General features: G+C 39.3%; 1 protein-coding gene across 5 annotated transcripts; it reads left to right on the top strand.

Annotated features, from left to right (window-relative positions):
- The first annotated feature begins 892 nt into the window (after positions 1–892).
- LOC122969835 (CMP-N-acetylneuraminate-beta-galactosamide-alpha-2,3-sialyltransferase 1-like) lies at positions 893–12,794 on the top strand. 5 transcript variants are annotated; one of them, XM_044335833.1, is made up of 9 exons: positions 893–1,115; positions 1,248–1,293; positions 1,666–1,828; positions 4,058–4,328; positions 4,502–4,698; positions 4,815–4,994; positions 10,098–10,143; positions 10,221–10,340; positions 11,017–12,794. In XM_044335833.1, exons 4-9 carry the CDS (start codon positions 4,098–4,100, stop codon positions 11,182–11,184), a joined length of 942 nt encoding a protein of 313 aa, XP_044191768.1. In that variant the 5' UTR covers positions 893–1,115; positions 1,248–1,293; positions 1,666–1,828; positions 4,058–4,097; the 3' UTR covers positions 11,185–12,794. The 5 variants fall into 5 exon arrangements, with proteins under 5 accessions (XP_044191768.1, XP_044191772.1, XP_044191770.1 ...); XM_044335837.1 differs by lacking the exon at positions 4,058–4,328; XM_044335835.1 differs by having other exon boundaries at positions 1,248–1,828.
- The last annotated feature ends 1,404 nt before the right edge of the window (positions 12,795–14,198 follow it).

The following is a 14,198-nucleotide window of genomic DNA, read 5'->3' as shown; positions in this document are numbered from 1 at the left end:
TTAGGCACCTTCTCAACTCAAACTGCTCCTGCTTATTTTCAATTATTAGCGGCACTGTTATTATTATTACATAACTCATGCATAACTAGTATTATTATCACATAATGATAGTAGTAATAATAACAATGGAATAATGATATTGTTGTTTACTGATTAGATAAATACTAACATGATGATTCTATTAGTACCAGTAATATTATTATCTTTGTTCTTGTGGTTTTTGATCAGATCACTCAGTGCTGAGCATGGCCAGATTAACCTCCTATGGGTCCCTACTCACCTCCACTATACATGGTAGTATATTTATTATAAATGATTTATAATTACATGCCATGGATATTCTTAAAAAAATGTGCTTGAGTTGGCTTTGTCCAGTGAAAGTTTTCAAATAATGAAATCGTGTGACATCACAACCAGTTACACTGAGAAGTGGGAGACATCTTGTCCCCAGCAGTTCAACTTTTGAATATTTGCATATTCATAGATTCTGGATTTTTCAGTGAGGGTGTTAGTAGGGGTAGTTGTGCTTTTAAGATGTTGTAAATACTTAATTGAACTTTTGTGGTGGCCCTGCCAGGAAGGCTATTATACGAAAAGGCAATTGTATTGCGATTGAGATCTGGCAGCTGTAACAGACCAACACATTTATTTTTTAAGTCTGAAGGATTTAGATGGCGCCTTCACATGTCTGTCTGTTAGGGCATATGAGACAGTTCACGCTTTATTAACCAAGTGAATAATAGAAATGAGATATTAAATATTTTTTTTATAATAATTATTATTTATCTTTACACGTTCCTTTTAATAAAGTGGCCAGTTCTCAAAGGGCCTATAACATATTTCCAGGGAAACCTCATATGAAAGCTCACCTGCTGCGTCTCGTCCAATCGGCTGCGTCGTCTGTGTTGACGATCTGCGTGTGCATGCTATAGTGAAGCACACCGCAGGCTGCACACCATGTCACTCCCCGCTCTCTCTGGTACGTTATGTCACTTTGTGGGTTTAAGACCATTTCTTTCTAAAGCTTTTAAAATCTCATGCAGCTGGGCGCATGATCCCCGACAGCCAGCGGATGGAGCGCAGCTGCTGTGCTGTGATTTAATCCGGTGGGAAGCGTGAGTTTAATTAAATTCTGGATAAATATTCAAACACATAGAATATTTATATGCCATAGCGCACCAGGTGGAGTTACTACTAGGCCTGTAAGCTGTTTTTTTGTGTACTTTAAATTTAATTTTTTTTTGCAGTCGAGAGGGGCAGGAGGACGAAGAGGAGGACCAGGAGCCGTCTCAGGTTATTGACAAATGCCCTGCTGCCTTGAAACAAACAAACAAACAAATAAACAAACAAACAAAATTTAGATTAGAGTTTTGATAATTCCTTTATATAATTTCCTGAAAAATAGGCCTAAATGTGAACCGGAAACGAAAATATATCATGTTGGTGTAGACGTGCTCTGGCGCGCTGCTTGGAAATTGTTAGGAGAGATCTGAACAGCCAAGTAGAAAGCTGATACTTCTGTGTTAGGATTAGTGACGCACACAAAAATCCAAAGCTAACTTTCAAGGACCGAATATATTCTTATCCGCCTCATAAAATGGCAGAATTGGGCTAAAAATCCCCACATTTGCGCAGAACATGTTTCCTTCTCATCATTATTCTCAGATTTTGGACATCTTTGACGAACTCCTCCACACCTTTGCGGCTGGCACAGCTTACAGTTGTGCCAATAATACTGAGGACTCTTCTTCCTGGAAACTATATGAAGGTGTCAGTGGGCATTCCTAGTTGAGGAACTGGACTAGAGGCGGATTTACACTCTGATCAGGTAAGAGAAAAATAAAATAAATATAAATGCACTTAAACTGGTTATTATTTTGTTTAATTTTAAACATCATGATGTGTTTTATCACATTTTAATCAACCAAATTTATCATAATTTTCAGAGATTTTAGATATATTTTGTCTTAAAAATTGAAGGTAGAGTCTGTCATTCTGGAAAAAGATTATTTATGTTTGAACTAAACACCCAAATAAATACAACCCTCCCCTCATAATCCTTTAGAAGCTCTGCCCCCTAAATTCACTGACACTCATTGCTAAGGCAACAACCAAAAGAGAAGTATGGGGGACTCAGAGCATCTCCTGTAGTCAATTCTGCTCCTCTCACACTTTATCAACACCCATCACATACAGTGCTAACAGTGAATAATACAGTTAATTGGGAATAGCCCTCACTTCAAAATAGAAGCGACCACAGAGGTCTGACTTAAGAATCGATTGACTTTTAGATTTTTTGGTAAATACAAAATTTGCGATTTTCTTTTTGACTTATCTGTATGCTGACTACAAAACAGAGAAATGAATAATGGAGATTCAGTGTGCAGTCTGAGTGGGACTAAGACAGTTTGTTTTTTCTGATCTTTGAGTTAAAGTGAGTGAAGTTTATGATATCGCGCCACCACGCTTTGATAGTGATGGCAAGAATAGCATGCATGCTGGTATCTTTATTAAAGTGAATTAGTGATGACGAATCACCCTCATGCATGAATTATACATCAGTAACAGCCTAATTCTACACATGATCCATGATGATGAAGATAAAGAAAAAAAATGCATGGCAAAAATAACATATTGTCAATATTTTAGAGACCCCCCAAAATTTTACAAATCATGTTTTCAGGGGAGCTCATGTCTTATTAAGAGGAGCCAAGCTCACCCTGGCTCCCCTGTAGTTTACATCCTAGCTGTGTGGTTGTCTGAACCAAGCGGGTACCTCTGGGTCTGAAAAGTGAGAGAAGGGTCCAGCTGGGGCCTTGCAGACCCTACAAACCAGGCCTCCTATGAACCATGCCCCATTCAAACCACGCTTGTTGTCATAATTTGTTAGGTAAAGAGTCCAAACCACACCTGAGGTTGGGCAAAGAAATGAGGATAACCTAGTCTATGTGTTTGAACACAGACTTTCAGTGCAAATAATGTGGTCTATTCAATGAATTAATGCAAACAATAATAATAATTAATAACTTTTGCAAACTTCACATTATGGGATCATTAAAGTTTCAAACGTGCATTTACAATAACTTGAAAACATGATTTTTAGTCTCATTTCTGAATCTCACATTAGCCTTTGCAGTTTGGTATGGTATTGATATGGGCTGAACACCCCTCCATAATGATTATAATTAATAATTATCTAATTTATTTACCTTTTTTACACCACATTACAGGGCCCACTAATTATTATTTTATGTTATTTCTGATGAGTCAACAGCACTAAGGGTCCATTACAAAACCTTTACTGGAATCTTTATGCATTCTGTGACTATAAACTATAAGATGTTCATTAACCATATTTTGTTGAAGTCAGGCATTCTTTCCTGAGCTTTGTGTGCCAAACTCAAAGCTTCAAAACAGGAGTCGACAAACCAATGGGTGATGTCACGGTGGCTATGTCCATTATTTTTTACAGTCAATGTTTCCCATTTACAGAGCCAGAGCTGTGTACGGACACCAGATTTTTTTCCCAGTGCACATGCAGAATGTTAGCTAGCGAACCGTGAGAAGATATTCACTGAATTTGACAAAAAGTGCACTGAACAATCTTACTCCAGAATCACTAACTCTACTTTTAAATATAAGCTTATTGTCAATTGGAAGAGAAAACAATAATAATTTAAGTGGTAACAATAATAATAACAATGAATTATTATTATTTATTAATAATAATAAATTAAATTATTATTATAATGAATACACTTTTCAGTGTGATTTTCATGATGCAAACTGAAGATAAAATTTTTACTTGTATTAATACTCATCAAGCAGTATTAATCAATCCTCAAGCAGTCCTTGTGACTTTGAGAGACAATACATGCAATGAATCCATTTCATACAGACATACAGCCGCATTCACTTCATTTAAAGATGACTTCATATAGTGAGCTCTCTACTACCAAACTGTTAAACTGATAATAGCTGGACATAATTTTTTTCCCTGATTCATGAATGTACACTCACTTTTATTTATTTATTCCACCACACACTTTGTCTGCAGATTGAAACTGTTTCCCAATCACCAGCATCACACAGCCAAGATGAATTTAAAGTTGAAGGTGTTTGTTTCCCTGCTGTGCGTCACTGCCCTCTATTTGTTATTGGGAGGATCCACGTCAGAATACCTTCAGCTGCAGGACACAAGCCGCTGTGCTTGTGACAAATGTCTGACAGAGAATGATCCGTGGCTTATGCAGCGTTTAGACAAATCTGTTGAACCATTTTTGTCAGCAAACTACAATCTCTCAGAGGATGCTTTCAACTGGTGGAAGGCAAGTTGTCATGAAAAGAATCCTTTAACCTTCAATTATCAAATCAGTATCAGGGAGTGAAAAGCAACACTTTCATTATAGCTGTGGTCACAATTTATTTCCCTGTGTGCTAGTTCGTTTACATACAACCCATAACTGGTCTAACAACAGTTTGTGTTTGGTATGTGTGTCAGCGTTTACAGTTGGAGAGGCGCAATTACAGAACCTACAATATGACAGTGGACAGGTTGTTTCAGATGTTTCCGCCCAGTCCAGATCTGATAGAGTCCAGCCCTGACCGCTGCAGGGCTTGTGCTGTGGTGGGGAATTCTGGTAATTTGATTGGATCACATTATGGACCTCTGATAGATTTCCATGATGTTGTTATAAGGTAAATCTTATTACCTTATGCCAAAGGTTTTCTTATGTATTTCTGCCAATGACAAGTTATACATGTAATGTGAATTAAAATCTTTAAGTATGTACATATCTCCATGTACTATTTAGAATGAACACTGGTCGCATCAAAGGCTATGAAGCAGACGTTGGTATCAAAACAACTCATCGTATCATGTATCCAGAGAGTGCCATAGACCTGGATAACTCCACTCATCTTGTGCTGTTTCCATTCAAGATACAAGATCTTGAGTGGCTCATCAAGGCCTTTGGCACAGGATTTTCTGGAAGGTGAGTCTTATTCTTATGGACCAAGCATGTGAGCATTTGTATGGAGACCTGAGGTGTTCAATATTTAATGAATAATTAAGACATCATGACGTTTTATATCATAATGCTTTTTTAAATCACAAACACTTTGGCTGTCCATCACAGCAAACAGGGCAGACTTATGTGATTGTCTGATTGGCTCATTCAGACGGAAGCAACAGTCAGTCACATATCTGCTTTGCCCTGATTGTTTGGACTGACAAAGACTTTGAGATGAAAATTTGCATTACGTAATTAATTTAATGAAAACAAATATAGCCTGCAGCCACAGTAGTGTCTTTGTGAGGCTTTGCTTTAGCACAGCAATAGTTTGAGCTAAATGCTAACATGCTCACAATGGAAATGCTAACATGAGGACAGTGTTAATCATTCTCACAATCTGATTTTGGTGAGACTGATGGGAATATCATTAGTTTTGCAGGTGTTTAGTCATAAACAAAGTATTGGAAAAATTATTTTTTTTGTCTTACTAAATTTCATGGCAATCTGTCCAATCCTTGTTGAGACATAACACCTAAAATGACAAATTTCAAACTTTTGGTGGCATGAGATCAGGGATCACCAAAGTCCTTTGGAAAAATCATCTGGAGAACATGAATGTCTGTACAAAGGTTTTGTGCCAATCCATCCAACAGTTGTTGAGATATTGGACTAAAATAGTGGACCGACTGTACCAAGCCATCACATCATAGGATACATGCAAATTGTCCACTGTGTACACTAAACTATGGTACTCGGACAAATAAATTGATAGACACAATAGACAGGACTGGAAAGGCTGCTATACACTAATCATGGATTTGTAACTTGAAGGCAGTGATACAAGTAGAGTTAATAGATCCATCAGAAAAAACTAGTGAGGAGTGACACTGAAAGTTTAAAGAAATCCTTTGCTTGAACTACATGTCACATTCTTCATTGTTTTGTGATTTCTTTAGATACTTCCATCTTAAGTAGATTGTCTGATTGACATTCAAGGTTTTATGTTTCATGGGACCGCAGAGTGATTTAGTAGGCTCTTCTTATTTCTTTAGATTGAGATTCTTTTGTCCATGTTTTTGCATCCTTATATTCATGCGTCATTGAATCCCTTCACTACCACTAAAAAAAATTAAACTCAACACTACCACAGCCACTGGTCTTACAACTACTTAATTTTATCTTTGTGTTATATCCTATTGTCAAGTTGGTTGGTTGCTAAGCTGGACTTTCAATTACCTCTGCAAATACAAAGCAAATGCAAACAAAGTTAATATGAGGTACTTAAGTACCACTCATGAGGAACATTAGTTTGGAATTGTTGTGACAGGAAGGTTTGCACAGGATTTGGACAACCTCTCATGGCAGTCCAATAATTCCAATAAAAGCTACTCACCTAACATATATACCTAGTACCTCGCATTCCTGTCACTTCCTCTATGTCCACTACTGTCTGCCCCCGGCTCTCCCTGGCTGACTTCTGGCTCACATTAATGACACTAAAATAATATGTTCAGACATCTTTTGGTGATGTTTAAATATATTCAGCCTGGTCTCTTCAATCTGCACACAAATAACACAACACTTTACTCTTTCAAATTACATGCAGTGCATGCAGGTGATACACCAATCCTTGCCAGGGAAGTGACGTCGGGCATTTTGACTGTAGATTTTTAGCATCACAGTGGGACATGTTTACCGCATTTTACTCTTTTAACCCAAACCATGATTTTCCCTAACTTTAACCAAGTGTTTTTTTTGCCTAAACCTAACCAACGATGAGATGTGAAAAGGTTGAATATGCGGTGTAACATTGGCATATCACCTGCATGCAAAATTGGACCTTGCTGTATGCACTGCATGCAATTTGAAGTGTAAAATGGCATTATTTGAACGCAGATTGTGAGACTGGGTTGATATACTGGGCCCAACTATTCTAACTGACAATTCAAAGCCTCTTCTGTAGTTTAAACTATGTCCACTAAGCAAGACCTTCTTATAACATAGCACCGATCCTAGGGGCCTGGGGAAGCCATTTTAAAGGTGTGTTCAAAGGATAGTGTTACAATGTAAAACCTCAATTCTAGTTCAGCAGACCATGCCCTCTGAGACTTATGTGGCATAACAAAGTAAGACTGATCACCAATTTCCAAGACAACTTGTGTGTGTCAATGTGCAGACCAGTATAACAAGAAATTAATCTTCATAATGGACAATCCTGCTGCACATAATTTACATCCAGTGCAAACATTCAGTGCCAGTGCAAGAGGTAGTGTGTCCTTCATGTAAGCAAACCAAAAAGTAATGACTGACTCTCATAGCAGAGGCTGGAATTCATGTCCTGTCGTAGACAATAAAGTAACATTGGCTTTGTTAAACAATGATTATGAACTTACCCTATGCTCAAGACAAGTTCAGTAGAAGGGAAGTAACACATCCTAGCAGCGTTAAGCTGTGACATAGCTATTACAGTGTAGCCTACCAGCATAGTACAACTCTGCTTCTCTAATGGTGCAAGCCCTTAGGGGGAAAAATGCATGAGGGTAGGTTGGACCAAAGGAGGGGAGCAGGAGGTGACAATTATTTGCAACAAGAATGAATGAGGCTCATTCACTGAGCCACAATGCCTGCTAGCAATTTCATATCTAAATTTCTTTTTAAAAAACAATAAGAGTCTGGTCTACAGTCTCCTGTAAAGATTTCATAAAGAATGATCTCTGCTTTCATTTTCTTCTGGAATGGCTCATTAATGATTCTTTTTTTCTGACATAGCAAATAGTTCATTTCAGTCCCTTTACACCTTGCATTAAAATGTGTCTCGTATCCGTGTTATATCTAGATATGATTTAACCTGATCACATTTACACCTGGTATTAATATATCTCCAGTGTCCACATTGAGATCGATTGAGATCCAGTCACTCTGTTCAAAAAAAACACCAACAACAGCAGCAACAACAAAAGATGGTAGTCATCTGTGAAGCTGCACTATCGTATGGACTTTTGCTTTCTTTTCAAAGCAGGGGAAGAAGCCATCTCATCTTCACTCCATCCATGGGTATCTTGAATATTCATAGCTTTCTTGCTGCTTTCTTGCTAGTAGCTTAGCTTGCTAACTGGCTACCTTACTGGTTTGGAACAGTCACACGCGATTACATATTTCTGCCCACATAGACTGGGGTCAGATGCATTGCCAAATGGGCAGCAGGCAGGGGTGGGGACCTGCACTTGCTGATCCTAGGCATGATAAACTGGTTCTAGGGACATGGAACATCACCTTCCTGGTGGGGAACGAGCCGGAGCTAGTGGGGATGGAGGGGTACCGACTAGATATAGTCGGGCTTGCCTCTATGCACAGCACCAGCTCTGGAACCAAACTCCCGGAGAGGGGCTGGACTCTTTTCTTTTCTGGAGTTGCCCAGGGTGAGAGGTGCCTGGTGAGTGTGGGGATATTCATGAGTCCCTGGCTGAGCGCAGAATTGTTGGAGTTTTGCCTGTGGAACGAGAGGGTCACCTTCTTGCAACTACATGTTGCTAGGAGCAAGACTTACTGTTGTTTATGTTTTGCGCCGAACAGTAGTTTGGGGTATCTGGCCTTCTTGGAGTCTGTGTGTGTGTGTGTGTGTGTGTGTGTGTGTGTGTGTGTGTGTGTGTGTGTTTCAGATTCAGGAGGAACAATGTGGATTCTTTTCTGGCTGTGGAACAGTGGACCAGCTCTTCACCCTTGCAAGGATACTTGAGGGGTCATGGGAGTTTGCACATCTAGTCTGCATGTGCTTTGTGGACTTGGAGAAAGCTTATCACTGTGTCCCTGGGGGCACCTCATGGGTAGTGCTGTGGGATTATGGGGTACTGGGGCCGTTGCTGTGAGCTGTTCGGTTCTTATATAACTGCCGTGAGAGCTGTGTCCGCATTCTTGGCAGTAAGTCAGACTCGTTCTCAGTGGGTGTTGGGCTCCGCCAGCATTGTCACCAATTCTGTTTGTCAACAATTCTGTTTGTCCCTCATCAAGGTGCAGCCAGGGGGAGGAGAGTGTCCGGTCTGGGGACCTCAGGATTGCTTCTCTGCTTTTTGCAGATGATGTGACCTCCAGCAGGCACTGGGATGATTTTTAGCTGACTGTGAAGCAGCTGGGATGAGAGTCAGCATCTCCAAATCTTAGGCCATGGTGCTCCGCTGTAAAAAGGTGGACTGCTCCCTCTGGGTTGGGAGTGAGTTGCTGCCCCAAGTGAAGGAGTTCAAGTATCTCAGAGTATTGTTCATGAGTGTGGGTAAGATGGAGTGTGAGGTTGACAGGCAGATTGGTGCAGCATCAACAGTAATACAGGCATTGTACTAGACCATTGTGGTGAAGAAAGAGCTGAGTCAGAGGGCAAAGCTCTCAATTTAACAGTCGGTCTACGTCCCAACCCTCACCTATAGTCACAAGCTTTGGATAGTGACTGAAAGAATGAGGTCGCAGATACAAGCGGTTGAAATGAGTTTCCTCTGGAGAGTGTCTGGGCTCAGCCTTAGAGATAGGGTGAGGATCTAAGACATCTGGGGGGAACTTGGAGTAGAGCCGCTGTTCCTTCACATTGAATGGAGCCAGCTGAGGTGGTTTGGGCACCTGGTTAGGATGTCTCCTGGATGCCTCCCTCTGGAGATGTTCTAGGAGACCCTGGGGCAGACACGGAACACGTTGGAGGGACTATATATCACGCTTTGGGATCCCCCAAGGAGCTGGAGGGTGTTGCCAGGGTGAAGGATGTCTGGGTTTCCTTACTCAGTCTGATGCCACCATGACCTGATCCTGGATAAGTGGTGGAAAATGGATGGATGGATAGTTGTTGTATGTGGATTGAAAATGCAATTGCATTTACACTTGTGTTCAATGTGGTCACAGCACGTCCCTGACCACCTCTGGAGGTGGTTTGGTCGATCGGAACACAATTCATCCTCAATGTGTCTTGGGTGCATTTACACCTGTACTTTCATGTGGTCAAGCACTATCCTATTGCAATCCGATCATCCAAAATGCATTTTAATGCAACGTGTAAAGGGGGCCTTAGTTGATAAGTTTAACATTTTGTGGTATTTCCAACAGGTCATATATGCCAGTAAAATCCACTATCAAAGCTAACAAAGATTTGGTGAGTATTATTTTAAATCCATTTACCAATAAACTTTATAAAAAATAAGTTTAAAGGCTAATTCAGGTTCATCACAGGTAATGGTGACCAACCCAGGTTTCATGAGGTATGTTCATGAAATCTGGCTGGAAAAGAAGGGCAAGTATCCATCCACCGGCTTTATGGCAGTGATTCTTGCCCTGCACATTTGTGACGAGGTGAGTAAATTTTTAATTGTTAATTTTCTTGTAAATGCTATAACACACTACTGATTGACGGCTGCAAATAACTGATGATTGATGGAAAAGCAAATAAATCTCATGCAATAGCAGGATTTTGCCAAAGTCTCTTTGCTAAACATACCTACAGGTATGTGTTATATGATCTGGGGCCGCAAAGTGACCCTTTCATAATCTGACTAACTGTAGGGGACAAAATTCATCTTATTATTAGTCATAATTTCCATGCCCACAATAGGTAATTGTCAGGGAATGGTAGACGTACTGTAGGTGGTTTGAGGCACTTCAACAAAAAGTCAGTACTGGTGTTGTCTTGGTGAGGACAGAATCAACTCAATGAGGCCTCTGCTTTACATTCTCCTGCCAATTTAATAACATTTTAGGTGAAGGTAAATGTGAAAGATGAGAACTCCCGCAACACTTGTAGTATGAGGAACAACTTTATTAGTTGACCGACGCGTTTTGGCTTGTGGCCTTCATCAGGGTCCGTCTTCGTCATCCCTGATGAAGGCCACAAGCCGAAACGCGTCGGTCAACTAATAAAGTTGTTCCTCATACTACAAGTGTTGCGGGAGTTCTCATCTACAGAAGGTAAATTTGAAAACATAATTAGATCAGATAATTGTTTTATTTTGTGTTCATTTTGCTTTCCCAGGTCCATGTGTTTGGTTATGGAGCAGACAGAGATGGAAACTGGAGTCATTACTGGGAAAAACTCAAAGACAAAAAGTTGAAAACTGGAGTTCATCCTGGATCAAATGAGTATAACATTATCCTGCAGCTAGCTAAGCAACAAAAACTCAAATTTTACACAGGGTGGTGATCTTTCTCTCTCTCTCCCTGTCAGCACTTTAAGTATTCAAGCCTTGATAGCAAATCATTTACAAAACAAAAGAGGACTATGATGTTGAGGCCTTACAACTCAAGAGGCAACTCTGACTGACTGACTGACTCCCTTGCTGCACACATTATCCCTTCATAAGCCCCTTTGACACATGCAATGCAACCCTGAAATTTTCCGGACATAATCATTTGTGTGTGAACACAAATGTCCAAATCAGTCGGACTGGATGTTAAATAGACTTTACCCTGCCAGCTCCCTAATGCAAAGTCTGGGAATGTCTGAGTGAGCCCATGTGTGAATACAGCAGGTAATTTTTCTGAGAATTCACAGCGAGTGAGTGGGCATGTTGATGATGTTTGTATCGTAAATGAAGCAGGCCAGCTAAGCTGCATTGTTTTGACTGGACCCGAACGCTACACTGTGAAGCTAGTGCTAATGGGAGAGAGGACTTTCTGTCACTTCTTGTTAAAGAAAAGTAATTTTATTTCTAGTGAAAAGCGTAAAAACCCCCAATTACAACTGCAGCATACTTTTTGCATCATATCCTGCCTCCTGCATGCTCTACCCAGACACCACCCCTCGCCTAAACCAAACAGAGTATTTCCAGTAGGTGAGACCGTGTCTGACACAGACAATCTCCTGTTGTGTGCTACATGTGTGAAAACAGCTTTAGACTAAACCTGTGTTTGGAGAGTCATCTTTGGAGAGGGAAGCTGATATCAGATGTATAAAGAATGTGAGTGGTCCTTTTGAGGTTTAAACCCGTCAAACTAAGAGAACTATGAAGTGCAAATTAATCATATCCATGGAAGTGTGGAACAACAGCAATTTTAAGCTTCTTTGCACCAATTTTATTCTGTTTTACTAGTATATTGCTCATAGATTGTCATTTTGATGGACTTTGTCACAAAGCAACATAAATTAACAAATTACTCAGGGCTGAAAAAAAGAAATAGTTCTGTTTGGTGCACACACACACACACGCAAACACACACATACTTTGAACAGTGCAACAGCAGTTGAATGGAAAGTAATCTGCATAAAGCAGATCGTATAGATAGCTCATCTTGTGTTTTTGCATAACATGAAAATCACCTGGGCTAGTCTGTCCCACGTAACATATAAGCCCACTTGCAACTTCTGAGTCAAAAATATATAATTACTTTTATAATTATCTAAAATATCACTATTTTTTGCTGTGTGATGTTTCTTTTGATGAAGCTGCTTGATACATAAATGACACTTTTTATTGTAAGCCAATCAGATTTGTCAATATTGAGTTATCAAAGCACATGGGAGACATGTGCTTGCTGATCCCAGAAGTTGCAAAAAACTAAGGTAATTTTGGTACCCTCAGAAGATAACTTTTGTTTTTGCATATTTCTACTCCTGTTTTTAGTAAAAACTCATTTGTTATAAAAATTGAAGTGATTAGTATGTTGAATAAGACGTATGTTAGAATATTACTTGAATAAGAAATATTGCTTCTTTTGAAATAAAAATATGAGTTTTAGCATGCCAGCAAACGGACCACATGCTGCATCAGTACAGTAGCTGCATAGTATGGTTCATTGCAATAACATAAAGCATGATAAGCATGTATAGTTTATATTTTTGTATTCAGTTTACATTATTATACTGTTAAATACATAATAGAAGTGTATGTTTAACTGGTGGGCTTAAAGGGGATGCGACTAAATATCAGTGATATTGCATAGGTCAGTTCTTTCTGCATAGGCCTATATGCTATCCTAATATAAGCAATAATGGGTATCCATTAAGCCCACGCCTGATTTTTGACATATTTTGACAAATTAAACAATAAAAACATTAGAAATTGATATAAATGAATTATTGACACTTCAAATGAGAGATTAGACTTTCATTTTAATGAAAATGTTCTCACTAAAATTGCGGCATTATATATTAACGATATATATATATATATATATATCGTTAATATATATGTATATATATGTATATATATATATATACATATATATATATGTATGTATATGTGTGTGTGTGTGTGTGTGTGTGTGTGTATAACTGACACACTCTAATTTTGACACACAATAATGTTCCATCATTGAAATTATGAATGTGTCCAAACCATCCACATGCAGATTTTACTCTCACTCAGTTTCTGTAACTTCAGATGAATTATTTACATACAGTAGGGTGGGCTAATGGTGAAGTCTGTCGTACCTCATTCAATGTATTGAATGTAACTGATGATGATATATAGTACAATTTTCTTTCTCTTTTCTAATTCTCTACACTGTAATGATCATCTGCTGCCATATCTTTGACATGCTATAACTGTGATTAGGTTTCTAACTATTTTTATGGGTTTAACACTACAGTGTGTGTGTGTACAGTGAAGTGACAGGGTTGTGCTGGCTGAGCTGAAGGTCTTCCTAAACTCCTGCTGTATAATAACACATCTGTGATATCAGTAGAGTGCAGTTAAGTTACCATAGCATCCAAAGCATTATAGCATCAACCACAACCCCAACTGCAGCTGTAGCCTAGCAATAACCATGTCCACAGCTTCAACAGAGCTCAACCCATAGCAGGAAGAGCAGCTACAGCTATAGGCCTACTGTCAGGCTAAACAGCTGCATAGTGATAGATGATATCTACTTTCTTTAGTATCTAGATTAGATCAGAGGGAATGAAAAAAGTATTGTTAGGGAATGCAAATGTACCTCAGAAAAAATAAATCCCACCATGACCTTTCTCCATATTATTTGATTAGTCACCACCACCATGACCTATTTGATTATGATTTGATTAGATCAGCAATGATTTTGATAAATGATAAATCTTCTGCTTGTGAAGTTGGTTTAGCTCCTGAGAAGCCAGTGGGTGGGGTTGGAGAGGGCGTTAGAAAACTACCTGCACCTAGTTAGTTTAGGCCTCAGCCTATTTGGGTTGCTTCCTTGTTCAGCTCTTTCTCTTGTCCTCTTCCAGGCCTCCACCAGCTAGAT

The sequence above is a fragment of the Thunnus albacares genome, chromosome 19, assembly GCF_914725855.1.
Source record: "Thunnus albacares chromosome 19, fThuAlb1.1, whole genome shotgun sequence".
NCBI lineage: Eukaryota > Metazoa > Chordata > Actinopteri > Scombriformes > Scombridae > Thunnus > Thunnus albacares.
This window is presented reverse-complemented; position numbering and strand designations above follow the sequence as displayed.

Bases quoted from the DNA above. Each gene is read 5' to 3' on its own strand.
- LOC122969835 (XM_044335833.1), top strand. From the start codon at position 4,098: ATGAATTTAAAGTTGAAGGTGTTTGTTTCCCTGCTGTGCGTCACTGCC. The intron at 4,699-4,814 runs GTAAATCTTATT...TGTACTATTTAG, and splicing joins TTCCATGATGTTGTTATAAG to AATGAACACTGGTCGCATCA. The intron at 4,995-10,097 runs GTGAGTCTTATT...TATTTCCAACAG, and splicing joins GGCACAGGATTTTCTGGAAG to GTCATATATGCCAGTAAAAT.